Source organism: Acanthisitta chloris, unplaced genomic scaffold (assembly GCF_000695815.1).
Source record: "Acanthisitta chloris isolate BGI_N310 unplaced genomic scaffold, ASM69581v1 scaffold3020, whole genome shotgun sequence".
In the NCBI taxonomy this organism is placed as follows: domain Eukaryota; kingdom Metazoa; phylum Chordata; class Aves; order Passeriformes; family Acanthisittidae; genus Acanthisitta; species Acanthisitta chloris.
In genome coordinates this window covers 1-18597 of record NW_008650896.1, presented here as the reverse complement: position 1 = coordinate 18597, position 18597 = coordinate 1, and the positions used below count along the sequence as shown (strand labels likewise).

The 18597-nt window shown below is 42.2% G+C and overlaps 1 protein-coding gene across 1 annotated transcript in view; it reads right to left on the bottom strand.

Moving 5' to 3' along the window:
* Positions 1-16935, bottom strand: part of CYYR1 (cysteine/tyrosine-rich 1) — a gene marked incomplete at its 5' end in the record, with an annotated part of 47815 nt that extends 30880 nt beyond the window's left edge. Inside the window, one exon of the mRNA XM_009070580.1 lies at positions 16830-16935. Within this exon, the coding sequence (XP_009068828.1) occupies positions 16830-16935 (106 nt within the window). The remainder of the gene's footprint in view (positions 1-16829) is intronic.
* Between the last annotated feature and the right edge of the window lie 1662 nt (positions 16936-18597).

Here is an 18597-nt window from a genome sequence, read left to right as displayed (position 1 = left end):
CTGAGCCCTGCCACCACCTGCCACCTTTGTGAGCTCCTCCAGACACACAGTTTACCATAAACTAATACAATTAGGTAAATTCTACCAAACCAATCCCTTGGCACAGCTATTCACTGGCAAGATGCAGGCACAAGTGATTTGCCAGGGAACTTAAAAAGTACCAAACCAGTAAATTCACCGTGACTTTGGGTGGGAGAGGCTTTAAATCAAGGCGGTATCTTCTTCAACTTACTAGACCCATGCAGTAAACCCTGAGAAGGTAATCCACTTCAGCAGACAATTTCTGGACAAATTTCTAGAGCCCATTTACTGTATGAAGTTGGATGTTACAATATCCCGGTTTACAAAGAGATGGAAAAATGCCACAAAGATTCTACACTCATAATGCACTGCTATGATGACTTGCCTCCAACAATCATCTCAACCTATTTTATTTCAGAGTTCAAAATGGCACACATGAACCATGCATCAACCATTGCTGTGCACATGGACCAGCAGCATCTATTACCAGCCCAGACCCACAGCCTGAACAAGATTCCTATCAACTTCAAGATAAATCAAGCTGGCTTTTTCATGACCATTGGAAATCTGTTTTCAGACTGCAGAAATTAAGCCTGAGACATACATATAAATGCAGATTTAAAAAGTATTTTAAAAAGACATTCTTGAAAAGATCCTACTAAAAATGCAACAAAAAAAATCCTGTTTCATAGATTAAATATAACTCTGCTATGAAAAATATACTAAGTAGCTTAAGAGAATGAATACATTGTTAGTGAAATCTATTCCAAACAGGACAGAACTTATTTTCACTCTCTTCTTGACCTTTACTTGAGAAGATGCCCTGAAACACTACATATTTTGTATTACATCTGATGGCACTAAGGATTGGCACAATAATCAACCTATTTTCAACCCATATTTCAACCTATATCAGAGATCACAGTGGAATCCAAACCTCCCACTCCCTCCCCAGTTTAATTTGTGATCTTGGATGGCTTTCAAAAATAGAAATGCAGTCATATCTGATTAAGAATTTATTTATTTCTGCTAGACATTTCATGGCCTAGCAGAAATAATGTGAAGATGTTAGCAGAAAGCATGGAAGGATCATGAATCAGAGTAACTGAGCAAGCAGAGAGTGCAAGGGTTTATAAGGGGGAAGGGTGTTTCTTTTTTTTAAGGAACAGGAAAGAGCCACAGTGTCGAGGCTAGAAAGTCAGGAAGTACGTGCACTGAAGTTAGCACACACAAAGACATGCAGTTTCCCAATACAAGGGGTAAAATTTTGGTCACAAAAAGAGAGTTCCCAAAAGGCAGGGGTGACTCCACAGGAGACCACCCACAGAAAGTCTGAGTCATGCGAGGCCTCTTGAAACATTTCCTCTGGAAGTAAGCCTCTTGCTGGATACCTGAAAATGGGATCTGGGATCCCCAAACCCTTTTGAACACAGGGGCTGAAAATACTTTGTTATGTCTATCCTTCCAGTATCTGAAAGGGCCCTACGTGGAGAAGGACTTTACAAATTATGTAGTGATAGGACAAGGGGGAATGGCTTTCACCTAACAGAGGGTGGGTTTAGATTAGATATTAGGAAGAAATTCTTTACTGTGAGGGTGATAAGACACTGGAACAGGTTGCCCAGGGAGGCTATGGATGCCCCAAGCTGGGCAGTGTTCAAAGCCAGGTTGGATGAAGCCTTGAGCAACCTGGGCTAGTGGGAGGTGTTCTTGCCCATGGCAGGGGCTTGCGACTAGGTGATCTACAAGGTCCATTCCAACCCTTTAATATTCTACGATTAACCTTCAACATTCTATGTTTTTAAATAGATCATGTCTCCTTGTATTGTCACTAATTCCTGAAACAACAATAAAGATGACAGTTAATTAGTATGCTGATTTTTTAAAATGTGCTAATACTACAGCAGCATACATCCTATTTGTGTTCAGGTAGATTATGCCTCAGAAAACAAGAAAAAAGCATCCCTGCACTGCCTTACTACTTGTTGTTTGTCCTGGTCAGGAGGTACTGCCTGTCCAAGGAGAGAGCACACTCAATTCTCTGCCTCTTGTGCTTCTGGTTCAGCTATCCAACTAATATTTCTCCTGGCACCAGCTGTGATGAATTTTGGTTGTAATCAGTAGCAGCTGGAATAAGGCCAGCAACATATTTCATATGAGCTGGTAAAGATCTTTGGCCATCAGAGGCCTGAGCCACTTACAGGTCTGAAATCTCTCCAAGCAGGACTAGAGAGGGGCTTTTACACTACTCCATGCATTAAGGGGCCTAGTTAAAATCTGCACAGGGATGTATATTCCCTTACACATTGAAAACATGTCTGGGGAAGACATATATGAGTATTACAATCTCACTGCACCATGAGAACAGTGTAATTGAAGGCTGCACCACAAAGTATATGAAAGAGGCACGAATTAAAGTCACAGAAACACCCTTAAATCTGTCATCTGAGAACTTCCAAAGTGCATTCATTTAAAATGTATCTTTCTCACACACACACACACATTTATGACCAGGGTTTTTGCATTTACATCCTAGGTCCTGACTGGCAATTGAAAATCTTCCATGCTTGTACTAATCCCCAAAGAACATCACTGCAAGCAACCCTCATTACTCAGTAATACTTTGCTGTGTCTACTTTTTGACATGACAACCCATTCTTTTAATCCTTTTAACTTCTTAATGAATAAGTAGTTACACACAACAGTGTCCTGTAGAAGATGACCTATCTGTCCCTTGAGAGCACTTCCCTTGGCACACAGTATGGAGAAAAGGGCTGGGATCCTGCTCACGGGGATGGGACCATGAAAGGAAAGCTACAAAGATAGGGAAGGGTCTCGAGGGGAAGCCATACAAGGCCTAGTTGAGGTCACTTGGCTTCTTCAGCCTGGAGAAGAAGAGACTGAGAGGGGACCTCACAGCAGTCTGCAGCTTTCTCATGACGGGAATAAGAGAGGCAACACCAATCTCTTCTCTCTGGTGATCAGTGACAGGACCCAAGGGAATGGCATGAAGCTGCATCATGGAGGTTTGGGTTAGATAATAGGAAAATATCTACCTCAAAGGGATTCCAGCCTGACTCACCCAGGGGCTTTATCCTGACCTTCCTCAGGATGGCTAATCAGTGTCTCCACACATCCCTATGGTATGAGAGGCACAGCATCGTACCCCTTGGGTAACTGCAGCAATGACCCTGAGCCTAGGTGAAGAAGAGAAATGAGAGCTTTTTCCTCCAAACCATTTGGGTTCTGTGGTGGATAAGCTGCCATTTCCAGCCCAAACTGTTTTGATTTTGGGTCCTGGGCCTGTTTGGAGCTGCTACAGCATAAGAGCAAATGCCTGATGAGGGGAGCTCTTCCAGGAGATGTGCTTGCAGCCGAGACTTTTGTGTTGCTGCAGCCATCACGATGGCTTTCCAAGTCCACCAGCAGGCCAGACAGATGGCACAGAGACAAAAAGTAAGATCAGCTGGCTATTTTTTGAGAAAGAAGCAGCTAAAACCCACAAAAATAAAACAGGACTGGAAACACTTAGCTACAAAACAGGGGCCAGTTTGAAGTTCTGCCTCAAGCAACTTCTTAAGTAGGTCAGAGCAAAAAATCCACAGCCGAAGATTTGAATTTACAGGGGGAGAAACCTCCAATCCCAGTTTTATGGCACAAACACCTGGAAAGAAAGGATTGTGATTTTTTCGCAAAGCCAATATGAGGATTTTGCTGAAAATACCAAGAAGAAAGGTACTTGTCACACCTGAGAATGGCACAGGAAATCCTTACAGTGGCAGAGCTGCTGCAGTGTTCTTCTGGATAGGCCAGAGACAGCCTGAAAGACCTTCTTCACCAGTTTTGGAGGAAATTCTCATAGCTCTTCCCAAGCTGGACCATAATTTCAGCCAGTGCATGTCTGTATAAATCAAGTGCCTTGAAGATTTTACCTTGTTAAGTGACAGTTTGTATCTCATGACAGAAGTTTTAAAAAAAAAAGTGATAAAAATATTGCAACAGGTATAGCAGTGCTACCAGAGGTTATGACGGAGTTGTTAGTTCTGGCAGTTATTAAAACCATTCAACGCCAGTGATACATAACAGTAATAAATCAGTTGACTGCTTTGACATATCCACACATCCAGTGTTTTTGTGTCAGCACTGCAACTATTTAGACTGGCAAAACAATGGCATCTCATTAAAAAGCCCTACCAGCAACTGCAACATAAATAAACTATTAACACATAATAAAGTCAAAGTGAAAATGCTTATTGTGGGGTAGCTCCTTCAGATTTAAGTAACATCTACTAACTGGTAACTTACTTTCCAGCTACAGGCCTCACAAAGCAGTAATTGCTTTTATCTTAGCTGAAAGAGATCCTACATCTTCCCTCAATGCAGGCTGTATCCTGATGGGTTGGCCTTGGCAGCCTACCAGGAAGGTGCAAAAGGGCACTGGCGCACCCGGAGCACATCCTCACCACCTGCAAGGCCTGGGTGTCCTCCCTATCAAGGTCCCAGATTCTCCTGGGGGCCCCTCAATCAACCCCCTACTTGCCAGGAAAAGGCTGAAAACTAGGCTGGACCAACATACCCAAAGCTGTGCCCTCCTTGGAGCACAACACGGGCAGGAGAGGGAGGATGAAACGCAGGTAGGTGTCCACCAGTGACAGGCAGCAGGATCAGATGCCTGCTAAGGGAGCATGCTACAGGGAAGAACTCATTCATAGCTACCAAAGTGCAACCTGCCCTTTTCCTAGTGCTATGGAGCACAAATGCCATGATAATTCTCCTTTAACTCTCAGTATACAACAAGATAGAAAGAGAGAACCAAGCAGCAGCTTTCCATCTTGGACAGGGCCCTGCTCTCAAAGGGAGCTGACTGCACCTGTACCTGACAGATTTCAAATGACATGGAGATAACTACAGATGTTATTTTTCTGGACTCCTAAAAATATCTGATGGTCTAGTGGACACTGAGAAGAGAATCCAGGGAGAGGCCTTGGGCTGACAATCCCAACAGCCTCTCTGCAGCCTCTCATAATCCACCTGCCCAAGTGGGACACCCCAGCAAGGCTTCCCAGCTCTTCAGAGGGGATCACAGGGCTCTTCAGGTGCCTACTGAAGCATCCTTCTTGGTAACTACTCACAGACATATAGAAGAAAACCTCCCTTGTAGGAGGTAATAAAAGACCCTCCCTCCTTTAAACAAGGATCTGCAGCTCAAAAACCAAAACAAAGTTTCTTAGTAACTTGCTAAATTGCAGCGATGCAAACCAGAGCTGTTTTCCTGGCAATGCACGGGCCAACTCACCTGCAGAGGTGACTGTCCCTGCTGGATAAGCAACACTGATCATGGTCTGCTGTAAAAATGCCAGCCAGGAGGTCAGCTTGTAAGCAGCTTCTGTCAGCCTGTGACTGCAGAGGAGTACGAGAGAGAGATCTCATACCTCAGCTTGCTGAGAGCTTCAAAATGTTTTATCAGCCTAGGCCTTAAACGGAACAAATTCCTACTTCTATGGCTAATGTGAAATGACTTTCTGAGGTCATCAAATCCTGCTAACACAGGCGGCCACACCATAGAAGCCATTTCATCCTTACCAGCTTCAGAAGAAAGGATGACTGGAAGGGGTGTGAGGAACAAGCAAGAAAAAACTCCCTTGCTATGGAATTTTAATGCAAAATAAACTATGTTAGCAGACAGTGACAACGTAAGTCTACCAAATCCAGACGTTGAATAGCATAGCTCCCCTCCTAACCTCAGCACATTGCCTCAATGTAGCATGTTATTTGAAACACACAGCAGACATGCCACTATGTTTGCAGTGCCCCTGTCACGTAGCAATTCTGAAAGCATTACTGTCAAGCTGACATTTTACTACACTCTGGAAATATGCTAATTCAATCACTAAGTATTGCTCAACAATTGTGAAGGTTCAGGAACAAAGATGAATTGTGCTTTACTTCAGACAATTTTAAATGTTGTTGAAAACGGAGAATGAGAGCCATAACTTTTAATTCAACCCCCACCGCCTCGAAGCTCTATTCTTTCAGTCTCCAAAAGAATTTACTATCAAATTATCCCTGCAAGGAGCCACTGGAGGAAAGCAATGCAAGGCAAGCACACTGGTGATCCTGTCATCCATTTTCATAATTTCAGCTTATGTAAACAGGCCATCTATTTCCAAGTCAAACACAGGGCTACCACTGTGGACTGAACAAACAATATTAGCTTTCAGCCATGTAAATATATTAGCTACAATGGGACAAAGCCTCACTGAGGTCTTTGGGGACTGGCAACACACAGCATAGCAAATGGACAGCACACTGCAGTGTGGGAAAAGCTGTGTCCCAGAGCAGGGACATCAACAAAGGCAGACAAAAAGAACTCATCTTAAAAGAATGCAATGTTTGCACATGACAAAACAGATTTGTAGGGAAGTTAATAATTACTTAGATTACATTAACACCATGGCTTCTCACTCATAGCTGAGAGAGCTTTTGTGCTGGACATGGCATACAAGGACTCTTCACATCAAAGTCCATTCTCCATCCCAAGAGGTTTTCATCTGCATATGTTATCTTCATGATATTCATGATATCATCATGAACACAAACATGTTATCCAAGGCATATTCAATGCCTATATTCAGAATAAAATTCTACACAAGTGGAAAGCAAAGATGATTACAAAAAAGATACATCCTTTATAAAAATTATTGCACTAACAACATTCTTGTTACTCTTCCAGGAATATCTGTAAGATTTCAAGAGATATATTACAACAAGGTCTGGCACAAAATACTCGTAGAATTGCCTTAGTCCCAACAATGAAAAGTAAAGTGTTAAATTGATGCTGGCTGCTTATTTTCTTTCCTCTTAGTTTACATTTCCAAAGCAGCAGATGAGGAGAGGCCCAAGAGCACAGGGACTTGAAGAATTTGATACAAACAAAAGAATTAAGAGATGTTGCCATGTATCATTTAAACGCTAGCATATTACAAGTATTACTTATACATAAGTAATTAATTTTGAGTCTCTGGACTGCTTGTCTTCCATTTCAGAATTCTCCTCAGTCTGCTATCAGAATATTTCTGCTTCTCTTTTTCTCCACAGGCCTATTGCAGAGGCATCAGGGAAGAAGTGCTCTGCAGGCCTCCACCCTACTCACCACCCCCACCAAACTCACAGAGGCTGGCTGGCCTGGAGAACTCCTGGAAAGAGAAAAATTCAGGCTCCACAGTGCCGAGAACTCGTAACACCAAGTGTTGATAACATGTCTTAGAATATATCATAGAATCAACCAGGCTGGAAGAGACCTCAAGGACCTTCGAGTCCAACCCTACCATCATTACTAGACCATGGCACTAAGTGTCACATCGATGTGATGCTTCAACAACACAGCTACCAGAACAGGATTGTAACACCAGTCAGCACTCCAGATGGTTTTACTGTTGTAGGAAAACAGCAAAGCAGAATTTCAGAAAAAATTAATTTAAAGGTAATTATTCTGTATATACATATACACACATATATACACACGTGTATACATATAAGCATCATGTAGGAAAGGTAATAAGCAGCAGCTGCAATCCCCTACCCTCTCCTTGACAACCTTCCTATTCTCTGCAGTTTACATTACCTTACCTGGAGGGTTCCAAACTGCTCCAGGGGGGAACTCTCTCCTCTCAAGTGCAAGGCATCTGCTAGTGAAGCCGGTGCCTTCCCCTCCATGGAGAGACATGCCACTCTCCAAGGCTGACTGCTTCCCTCCTGTTCCAAGTGATTATTTCTATTCTGTTCCTTTTACTGGGGATGAAGAGGAAGCACCAGTGGTGAAGAAAGAGAAGGGACAATGCTTATGTCCAGGCTCTCTCACCCCACTGTTGGAAGGAAAAAGTCAAATGCACAAGCACGACAGGAATAAACAGTACACAGTACCAGAGACCAAAATGGCTATTAATGTGATAGCACACAGTCCCAAATTTTATGCTCAGCAGCTGGAAATAGCTACAGAGCAGCAGCACCCTAATTATACCTTCATTAGATCATCTTGACCATGGACTGTATGAAGGACCGGAGTAGAGATAGTTTGCACAGTCCCTTTACACTTCAATAGCAGCACAACAAGTTCACAAAGCACCTAAAAATAAGGTTCAGTGCATCTTAGCCAATGAACAAATGTTTCAAAGATAGCTGTAGATCCTTAGTACCAGTTGTGCTTGTGCCAAAGTGTACCACAGGCCTCAATAAAGAGAGAGAAGCTGGAACATTCAGCATTAAACCAAGGCTCCCTTGTGAGCAAAAGGAGTAACTCCATGCAATAGCAGTAAAAATTTCTTATCTGTGTGGATGAGCTAACAGAGGAGACACAGTGATGAAACATTCCTGCCTGGTTTGTGGTATTAGTGCCTCTCCATCCCATACTAAATACTTAGGTGTGAAGTGAGTCCCAGGAGCAATCTTGTATTTTACAAAAATAATTCATTCCGGGGGAAAAAAAAGTTTTTTTACGATAGCACAAGTGATTCTGAAAGCAAATGTCACAACCTTTTTACTTCTTAAAATAGAGAAAATTATTGAGAAAACTATTGGATTTCTAAAGATTGTATTAACTATGAAATTTCTATCCAGCTGTCATTATAACTCTAGAAGGAAATTGTGGCTGCCCTATGAATTACACGTTAACTTCCTTTAATTTTTAATAACTCACATATGCCAAACTCTTTTTCTGTCCATTTAAGGGGCACATTAAGATTAGAATTAGAATTTCTCTTTCTAGGACACTATTGTTCAAATACTGAATTAGTGCTACAGATTTTATTTGAATTGGCCACAATTACACTGTGAGCAGCAGCAAATGGTCCTCTTGCAGAGCTTCTGACCCAGAAGCATCTTCATTAATAACCCTGCTCCGAGTTGGTGTGATATTACTTACTACACAGCAACCTCTACAAAATGCAACAGACTAATTCTCTGCAAATCCTGCAGGCTCAGTGAAATTTCCAAATTAGCCAACAAAACAGAAATTCCCTGGCTGGTAAGGGGGACACGTATACATTGGATGTGTAGGGAGTAGGTGAGTCAGATGAGGTGGGATTTATCTTTTGTATCTCCTGGCCCTCCAGGAGTGACGCTTTATTAAGCAGCACTTGAACCAGAAGCAAGGAAGCATAAAGTGGCAGTGAGTGTGGAAAGGACTATGGTGATCCAAAAAAATAAAGAAAAAATGTTCTCTTCTAACACTTGGATTCAACAAGGTACCACGGCTTACAGCTTGTCCCATTAGAGCCAAGTGCATGAAATCCCCACTGAATTAATTAGTTTATTGATTTCAACAGGATGAGGACTCCATCCATTACAGTTACTCACCACCTTGAAGTTACAAATGCATTTAACTACTTTGCTGAACTGGTGCTGAGCGGACTATCCGAATTTTCTTGACAGCTTTGGATTTACAGGGGACTGAACAAAGTTACAGATTCTTATCAAATTCAGAGGTGGACCTTTTCCTCACTTGAAAAAGGCAAAGGCGTGTGAGTGGGTATAAAATAACAGACAGAAGGTAAAATTCTTACGAAGAAAGGACAGTCCTCTTGCAATCAACATAATCCCCAGGCTCAATCTTTACGTCAGTCTTACTAAGTGTTAAGAAAACATTTATCTTTTACATGACTGCACCTTATGGGAAAACCCTGCAGGCTTCCAAAGCAGACCACTGCAAGTGAAGAACAAAAAATTATTGCTCCTTTCCACTGAAAAATATTTTCAAAACAGAGCAGTATAAGCAAGATCATTTCAGTGAATTCCTTAAGAATGGCTACTTTTCCCTCTTAGAGTTTTCTGTAAGCCACAGAACATTTCAGTGATTTATATGTTAATGCTTCTATTTTCAGGCCAAATTCTAACAATCTTCCAAATGATGAAAACCAGATGATCCACAGGGATATCAGCAGCTCAAGTTTTAGCACAAAACCATACCAGCCTTTTTTCTGATGAACAATTTAAACTTGCATGTTTACAATGACTTCTTGTTTTCATTAATAAAGTCATTTTAACTCTTACCAAAATAAAACTCCCTAAACTTCCAAAAATGAACAAACAAACAAAAGAACCCAATCCCATTAGTCCCAAACATCTCAAAACAGTTAGTCAGGCATCCAAGTGAAAAAGAGGTGGGACACTGAAGTGGGAGCTATCTTTCCAGAGCTACTGTTTGGCAAGCAAGCCATTTTTTTCCCCCATTTTGAGCTGCTTGTCACAACACAGGATCACAAATGAAAACACAAAGGGCTAAAGAAGAGGCACCCTGTGTTTTAATTCTGGTGCTGACAAGGGTTTCCTCTGCAGCAGTCACCAGGAGTAGATACTGCTCTGCTTGTAAATCTGATCGCACATTCTTCACTAAAGGATATGAACTGGGACAATAGGCATGGAAGAAAAAACAACTGGAAGTTCAAACACTTGGCAGAGGTCACATTTTGAATAGCTGTATTCTCTCCAGCAGATTTTACAAGGAAAACATGGTCCTAGATTTTTCTCTAAGCTGTGGTTAATCAGCACCCTGCCCGGAGAGATATGAATACCTGTCTTGCAGAGGTTTTCCTAGGCTTAAGCACATATAGAATGCTTTCAAAACCATGGAATAAAAGGCTGAACTGCTATTCACCTCTTAGACAGAATGAAAGGGAAACAAAACAGTTAATTATCAGAGTCTTGGCCTCACCAATAACACATTTATAGTTACCCTCCTATACTCAGCACAAGCAACCTAAGGATCTGCTCTGTGTGCACATTCAGGAAGACTCTCCTGATCAGAAGTCAGGCCAAATGGAAAAGATACTTACTGAAACAGGCCTTTGGCAGACCCCTGGCATAGTATCAAAGTCCCAAAGCCAGAGGCATGAAATGGCAACTGCCAGGGAAATTGCATTTTTACATATTGTCCCATAGCGCTTCACTCACGGGAAATTTTGAAGAAGAGGAACACATTGATGAAGAGGAACATGATTTTATTTTAAGCAGACTACCATAAAACTGTCGTGTAGACACAGAACCATCCCCAACCCATATGCTGCTACACATATTTACTGTGGGATGCCTGAAAGTGTCTAATTTTAATTATTTGGAATCTGCAGTGAATGCCAAGCTTCCCAGATTTATTTTATTCTCTATGAACTCCAGAGGCTACATCTCTATATTCCTAACTCTTAAAATGTTAATTCTGTCCTTTGGTGCACTTCTCCTCCACACCCACCCTCCATCCCATATTCCCATATCAAGCGAAACAGCTTAAGGCACATTCTTCCCTTCAGGAACAAAAATGGCATTCTCTGAGGTCAGCTGCTGTTCTCACAAATACTACTGGATAGCAAGTACTCAACATCAAATGCCACACTTAGATACATCACACACAGCTTTTTCTTCAATTTTGCAGGCCAAGGCATGCACACAATTTTTATGCTAAATGTATTCTCTGCCTCTTTTCCTCCCATTATCTCCATCTGCCTTCCTTCCTTCCTTCCTTCCTGGCTGCATTGTGCAACCTCCAGACTTAAAAAAATCCAATCCAATATCCACCCAAAAACCTCACCCCCTCTAACATACAGGAAGTTCACGTAAATCACACCTGCTATTTCAGTGGTCACTAAACAGGTTGTTGTATTCTCAGTGTCTCTCGTAAGGTTTTTCCACCTACTCTCTTACAATCACCATCCTACTACATGTAATGAGATCTCGGTCTCTGAAGTTTTTATTTACTTTTTCCTCCAGTTACTTTTGAAGTTCTCTGAATCAGGCATTTTGTTTTGTGTTGCTTTTCTAAATGAAAGTCACCTTAGAGTAAGACATTTCCGATGACATTTTGCAATGTAAGGTAACATCACTGCATTTTAGCTTTCTTCTTCTGCTTAAGACAATCGTCCAGTTTACTCCCGTTAAAGACTCACAGAGGGAAATACAGACCAGTCACCAGGGCTGAATAGTTTATCAATGGGGTTTTTTTACATTTGGTGGGCCACATCTGGGTGTAAGTCCCTTCACTGTCTCTGAACATTCAGCAAGCCCAGCAGTATTCATTTGAAAGAGCAGCTGGACTACTCTTTGCTCCATTATTTATCTGTAATCTGGGATTATTTCACACCAACTCACAGCTGCTGGTCATGAAGTGCAAGAAGAGCAAAGATAGCATAAAAAACCACTCCTGACAGCATGCAACTACTGACATCTCTGCCCAAATAGCTACCCGTGGCTCAAAACCTACCTGTGTGCTGTGCCACAATAAACACAAGGCGCAACGTGGTGGAGATTTAGCTGGAAATTAGCCCACAGAAAATCCACCAGGATAAGCATGAGGGCCAGGCAATTTGGAGTCTCTTGGAAGCAAATGCAAAAAGCACTATCAGAAACACACATTCAAATTTGGGTCCTGCAGAAGAACCCCTTTTATACTGACACCCACCGCTGAGGAGCTCTGGGGTTTGAGACTGGAGCTGAAGGCAACAACCAAACGTCTCCAACTCCTCTGAGCGACAGAATGCAAAATGCTGCTGGCTGGTCAGTTTGGGAGATACTGTTGTTGTGGGCAAACCTGAAGCATGTGTCATGGAGAAAACATGCTGCAGTTCTCTTAGGCCCTAGCTTGGTAGCAAGCTGCAGCAGCAGAGGTAGCAAGGGAAACTGATAAAAGGTCAGCTACAAGTGACTTGATAACTTAGTAACTAGCTGCTGAGGAGGAGGGCAGCTTGAGTTTCTTGACTCAAAAGGCCAGGATGATGCTGAAGGCTGGAAAGGGTGCTTCCAAGCTTTTCTTTCTGGTGCAGAGTGGAAATGTGAGCAGGAGAAGCAGCCTGAGCACTCAAGCATTCCTACACCTTTTCGTTCAACCCACAGACACAGCTCTGTTATGTTGCACAAGTCCAAACATAAATCAGCAATTTGTCCAAGAAAAAATTAATTTTTAGAAGCGCTAGATGTTGAGCAAATAAACAGAAGCAAATGCATATGTATCAGAAGAAATAAGGATAGGCTGTAGCTTTTGAAAACTAGTAGGAAGGTAAATATAGCTGCAGCATTAATACTGTAACGACTTCTCTGCAAAGGTATCATAAAGGGACAGAGGAGGAGGAAGAATGTGCTGTTTTACATCAGAGATGCTCACGGGATTACAGATGACTCAATCACAGACCTTGAAATGCTTATAGATTATACCTGTAGTCCAGCTAAAGATGGAGTTACTGGAACATCTCATACAGGCCATGAAATCCTAATACTAGAGTGAGCTGATAAACCTGCCTTTGTTCTTCATGTGAAAGAAAAACAGGCTAACCACAGATGTACACAGCTTGGAAGATGTTTGCTGAAAACATCTTCTGACTAAAAAAAAATTCCCTGGTGTCCTTAAAATGTTATGGTATCTTAAAACAGAAAACCTGCACAGAATAAATACCTCAACGTTGAAACTCATTTTAATGAGTGAAGAGAATTACTTAAAAGCTACAAGTAACTCAGATATTAATGATCACAGTCTACCACAGACTTTGTTTTAAAATCAGCATATAGGTTATTGCCTGGTGTTTATAGTCTGTTTGCACAATTGCTGGCATATGGGTCTAAAAGGAGAAGAATGAGAAGCATGAAACGAAACAGAGAATTATTTAAAAGGGGCCTACTGCACTCCAAAAGACTTTTCCATGTGAGAAAGAGTTACACTGGCAAAAAAAATCCCAGAGAAGAGCAGAAACATCAGAAAGAGAGAGATTTGTAAAGAACAGAAAGAGACAAAAATTAGTGGTAAGCAAATGAAGAAGCATAAGCAACCTCTAAAGCAGCTGAGCCATGACAACACTGAGGACAGCTCAAGGTGTTTCAAGCAGTAAAAAGGCACTTCTGGAAGTACCTTCACAAGTCATGTCCATTGTTTGGTGCAGACAGCAGGATCAAAACTTATGACATCGAAGGACATGAAGGATATTGAAAGAACAGCATTACATGGAATTATCAGGACACACAGTGTGTTGCATTAAATTTGTTTCTTTTAAAGATTTCAATACACAGTTGTTAACAGAAAGATACAAGCAGAAAGGTCACTAGTGACCATTTTTGAGTTCTAATGCTATTTCATCAGTTTGTCATTTGGGGGGTGAGGCAATGTGAAATTTCTTGCACATAAAAGAAAAGATCAATGTAGTGCCCAATAATGAAAAGCGAAGGTTATTCTTATGGAGCATAGTAAAGTCAAAATAAAATCTTTTGCAATGCAACTAAATCCAAGGTAGCAGCCCAAAGAACAGTTTGCAGGCTTAAGGCAGCAGACATGCTTTGAAAACTGTGCCTTACAGACTCAGAGCAGGAACAAATTGCTAAGTTCATTGCTATGCCTTCTGTGATCATCACAGATAGCTACATCAAAATAGGTGCTCAAAGAAAGGTACAGGAAAAAATAGCCCTAGCAAGGCTTCTGTCAAAACCCTGTGCTCAGCCCTGCTAGTCACGCTCAAAGAAGAAAGTGAATATACGAGAGAGAGCTCAAAGGAAGGCCAAAGAAATGACCCCTGAGCTGGGCAAAGCAAAACAAAGCAAATCTTACATGTGAGGCTGACAGAGTTCACCCAGCTCGGTGATAAGGTTGAGGGTTGTCATGATGACTATTTAGGGCCACATTTCAAACTTGCAGATAAGTTAAGAGCTGACAGTTGGAATTTCAACCTTCATTTCCCAGCAAAATTTCCCAGTGATGTTACTAAATGAACTATAGAAGAGTTTACCAGGACAGATGGTCAAGTCATTAATGCCTGAAGTTTTCAAAATGAGATTATACATGTTTAAAAGAAGACATGCCCAAAACAGCTTTTAGGGAAATAAAAATATCTGTGACTTAATCATGCAAAATGTCAGTCAGAGGAGTATAATGACTCCTGACTGGTTTTTGAGTCTATCAATTGGAGTACTTAATCATAAAAAAATTAGAAGAATTGAATGTCTCCTTCAAGATGTGTTGTGGCAAACAGCACTTGTAAGAGCTCCCTCAGGTATTCAAACTCATGCAGGTACACACAAACCCTTCCAATGCCTTCAGAGCCACTCACACTCGGTTCAATAGCTGTTTACATTTGTTAAACAAACATACAAAGGACTAGGTGTCAGCCTGGCGCTGAAGGCATGGTTTGAACATTTCAGCAGTCACTCTAAAGAACCCCCTGGCTGATCCTTCACAAAGCACAGATCTGATGTTAGGCTAGAAAAATGCCAGTGATGTACATGTGGAAGTGGGAACTGAAATCCACTTGCTCTATGTGAGGCCTCCTTCCTATATGATATGATATCCTATGCTCTTGTGTCCATCATTCCTAACCACATGTGAGCTGGATAAGGTATTCAAAAAGAGCACTTCTTTGATGGAGGAAATGGAAATTTTGATTTTTTTTCATTTACTTACATTTACTTTATTTTTTTTTTCATTTACTTTGATGGAGCAAATAGAAAAGCAATTTTGGCATGAAAAAGAAAAAATATCAAAGCAGACATTTCCTAGATAAGCAGGGGAAAAAAATCACTTGTCACTCTCCAACAGTAATCAGTCTTAGTACATGCTTTATCATTTCCAGGTGAATGAAGGATTCTGGTGCTCTATCATAATTTTATTTACTTTAGCCCAGGAAGTGTCTGATCTGCTTTAAAAACTGTGGATCAATTCTGTATTAAAATGCCATCACTCTGCCTACTCCTTCAAAGCACTATAAAATATGCTAAAGGGAATACTGGAATATTCCCCAGGTACCACAGCTGAAACAAAACCTGCATCAGAGGAGACTTTTTAGAAAAATGCAACTACCATCTTCCCACTCACTTCTCCCCAAGCACCAAGCAGTCTGTATGCCACAACCATTTTTCCTTTTCTGGTTTTAGTCAAGAGCATAAACCAATAATAAGCCACAGACTGAATGCTAAAGGTTAAGGAAATTACTGGTGGGATTGGTGAGGCAGAAAGTAAGATGCCCTATCCTGAAGAACAACATTTTATGTTTAGTTAAGGTTTGCTCCCACACGTGAGTATAATACTTAGGGGTTGTCCCTTAAATTAAGGCTAGAGTCTAGAGTCAGGTCTACTAATAGGAAAGCTTCTCTTCTTCCTCACCGATGCAAAGACAAACAGCTGCACTGGAGCCTCTATTTTTAATCAACACTTTACTCCTGTATTTTTCTCTAGATAGAAAATATTCATAACCCCCTCATTCACCTGCTGTGTTTCTTTAAAGCACTGTGAAACACACTATTCATATCACAGTATTAAAGGGTCAGATTACCCTCATACAGAATCTGCTCAATGAATTCCACCGAAAGTCAAAACACCATTTAACAAAAACAGACAATAGAAAAGAAACGGGGAAAAAAGTATTCAAAGCAAAATGAATTTCAAGTCCAAGTCATCTGAAACACTATTCAATCATTGTTGACTCAGGTACTGTAACAAAGCACTACAACAAAACCCAAAAGATTTATATTCACAGATCTTTTCATCTCAAGAACTTGAAACAAAGTTCTCACTACCTCTAAAGCTTACTTCCACAAATTATATTGTTGTACACAAACTAGGGACAGAACCCTCAATTTTAGCAAGCTTTCTGGTATGTTTCAAAAATACGTACAGCATGAGACTTCAAAGGAATACCAATGCTTGTTACCATCAAGGAAGAAAACAAACCAAACTGGAAAACCCAAACCCTGCCACTGTTTACTGCCAAAACATAGTTTCCCACAACCCAAGTTTACATCAAGTCAATGAACACACCACACCATTTTTTTTTCTAAAGCACAAATATACTTACGAAAGGACATTCCCAATGTAGGCATAATAGGAACAGCAGTAGGGAGTAGTCCCATCACAGCAGTAAGCTTTGCAGTCATTATCACACTGAGCCAGACAATCTTCTGCTGAATAAAAATAACACTCATGAGGTCAAACAGCAGCAACAACAAAATGCTGTACAGCACAGCTTTAAAGCAAATGCAGTCTAACAGTTTTATACAACCACAGGACTTTGCTTGAGGTGCAACCTGACCCTATAATCCTAATGGCAGCCTGTTCCCACTCGTTCTGCATTTCAGTTACTGCTTTGTGTATGGGTATTTTGTAGCTGACCGTATCAGTTCCCTCTTAAACCTAATCCTTTAAAAAAAAAAAAAAAGAGGATTTTGAAACATCAAGAGACCACAGATCAACATTTTCATTCCAGCAAGGAGTCTAGAGGGAAACCTGAGGCCGGGCTGCTTGCCTTGCTGATCTGCAGGGTGGCAGGACAGGAGAAGGAAACTGTCAGATAACTGGCTACCTCCACCAGTACCTGCCCAGCCCCAGCCTGAGGTGCAAATGAGAGCTGCCCGGGGCTCCCTCATGCCCTGCCAGCTGGCAGCAGCTCCCCTTGCTCTGCTCCAGGGCCATGGCCAGTGTAGCATGGCAGCATGCAGCATGGGGGCCAGCATTGCCCTCTCTGCCCTGCTGCCAAAGACTGTCCTGCCCAGCTGGGACTACAGGCATTTCCAGCAGCAATGCCCTGCCAATCTGAGGAACAACGCAGGCTGTAAAACAAGTAAGAGCTCTTTACAACTCAGAGCCATGGATAACATTTCTTTTTACCGATGTGAGGAGCTATTTTAATGATATCCACCTCTTGTGCTGTGGTGACTCAGTGTTTTCAAAGCCCTAAGTCAGGTCCCCCCAAGTAAATAACACCATACAGCCTCTGTGTACTGCCACTGCACTGCAGAAACGTCCTTGGGGCTTCTACACTTCCCACATCTTATCCCAGGCTTTCCTTCCCCACTGTCAGGACCTCAGCTGCAGGCTGGATGAATCCAAATGGAACCTCCTGCCCTGCACACCATCACCCTCGGTGACCGGTGACACACTGCCGTGGCAGAGATGTGAAAATGAAGATGACAAACTATGCTTCTGCACTCCTGATACGCTGTGGCTCCTGTTCCCCAGGCAGCAGCTCATTCTAAGGGGTTCCCACTCTCCCATCGCTATTACTGCCTTTTCTTTGTGCTGGCCCAACCTTTGGTGTGCCAGGATCCAGGCAACCTGACCTCACCTCAGCTGCTGCCACGCTCCCATTCCTGACCCACATCTGGGTGCAAGTTCCCATCTCACACTAAGGCTCCTTTGCTCCCTGGCTGCACGGTGAACAGCTTGTGCTGCTGGTCCATCACTCAGCCTGCATCTCGCTGGTGGGATTTGAGCAGCTCAGCTCCCTGAACCTGCTCTCCACTTGAGAACAAGCACCAGGTGAGGGAGAGAGCCCTGCAATCCAGCACGTGGGTCAGCCCACGCGCAGCTGCGCCCTAAACCTGTGTGACTACCCTGTATTAAAGAAATGCATGGAAAAAGAAAACTACCAACCTATCCTTCTACCAACCAGCCCATCCAACATGCGAACCGGGGCAGCCCGTGGGACACCCATCTCGTAAGGAGACGGGTGGCCAGGGAGCAGCCACACAAGGTGACCGCTGCATGGGTCACCCCAAGGCTCGGGCATGGCAGGGCAGCCCACGCCAGCAGCCCCAGGATTTAGCACTGTCACCCCTTACTCCGGC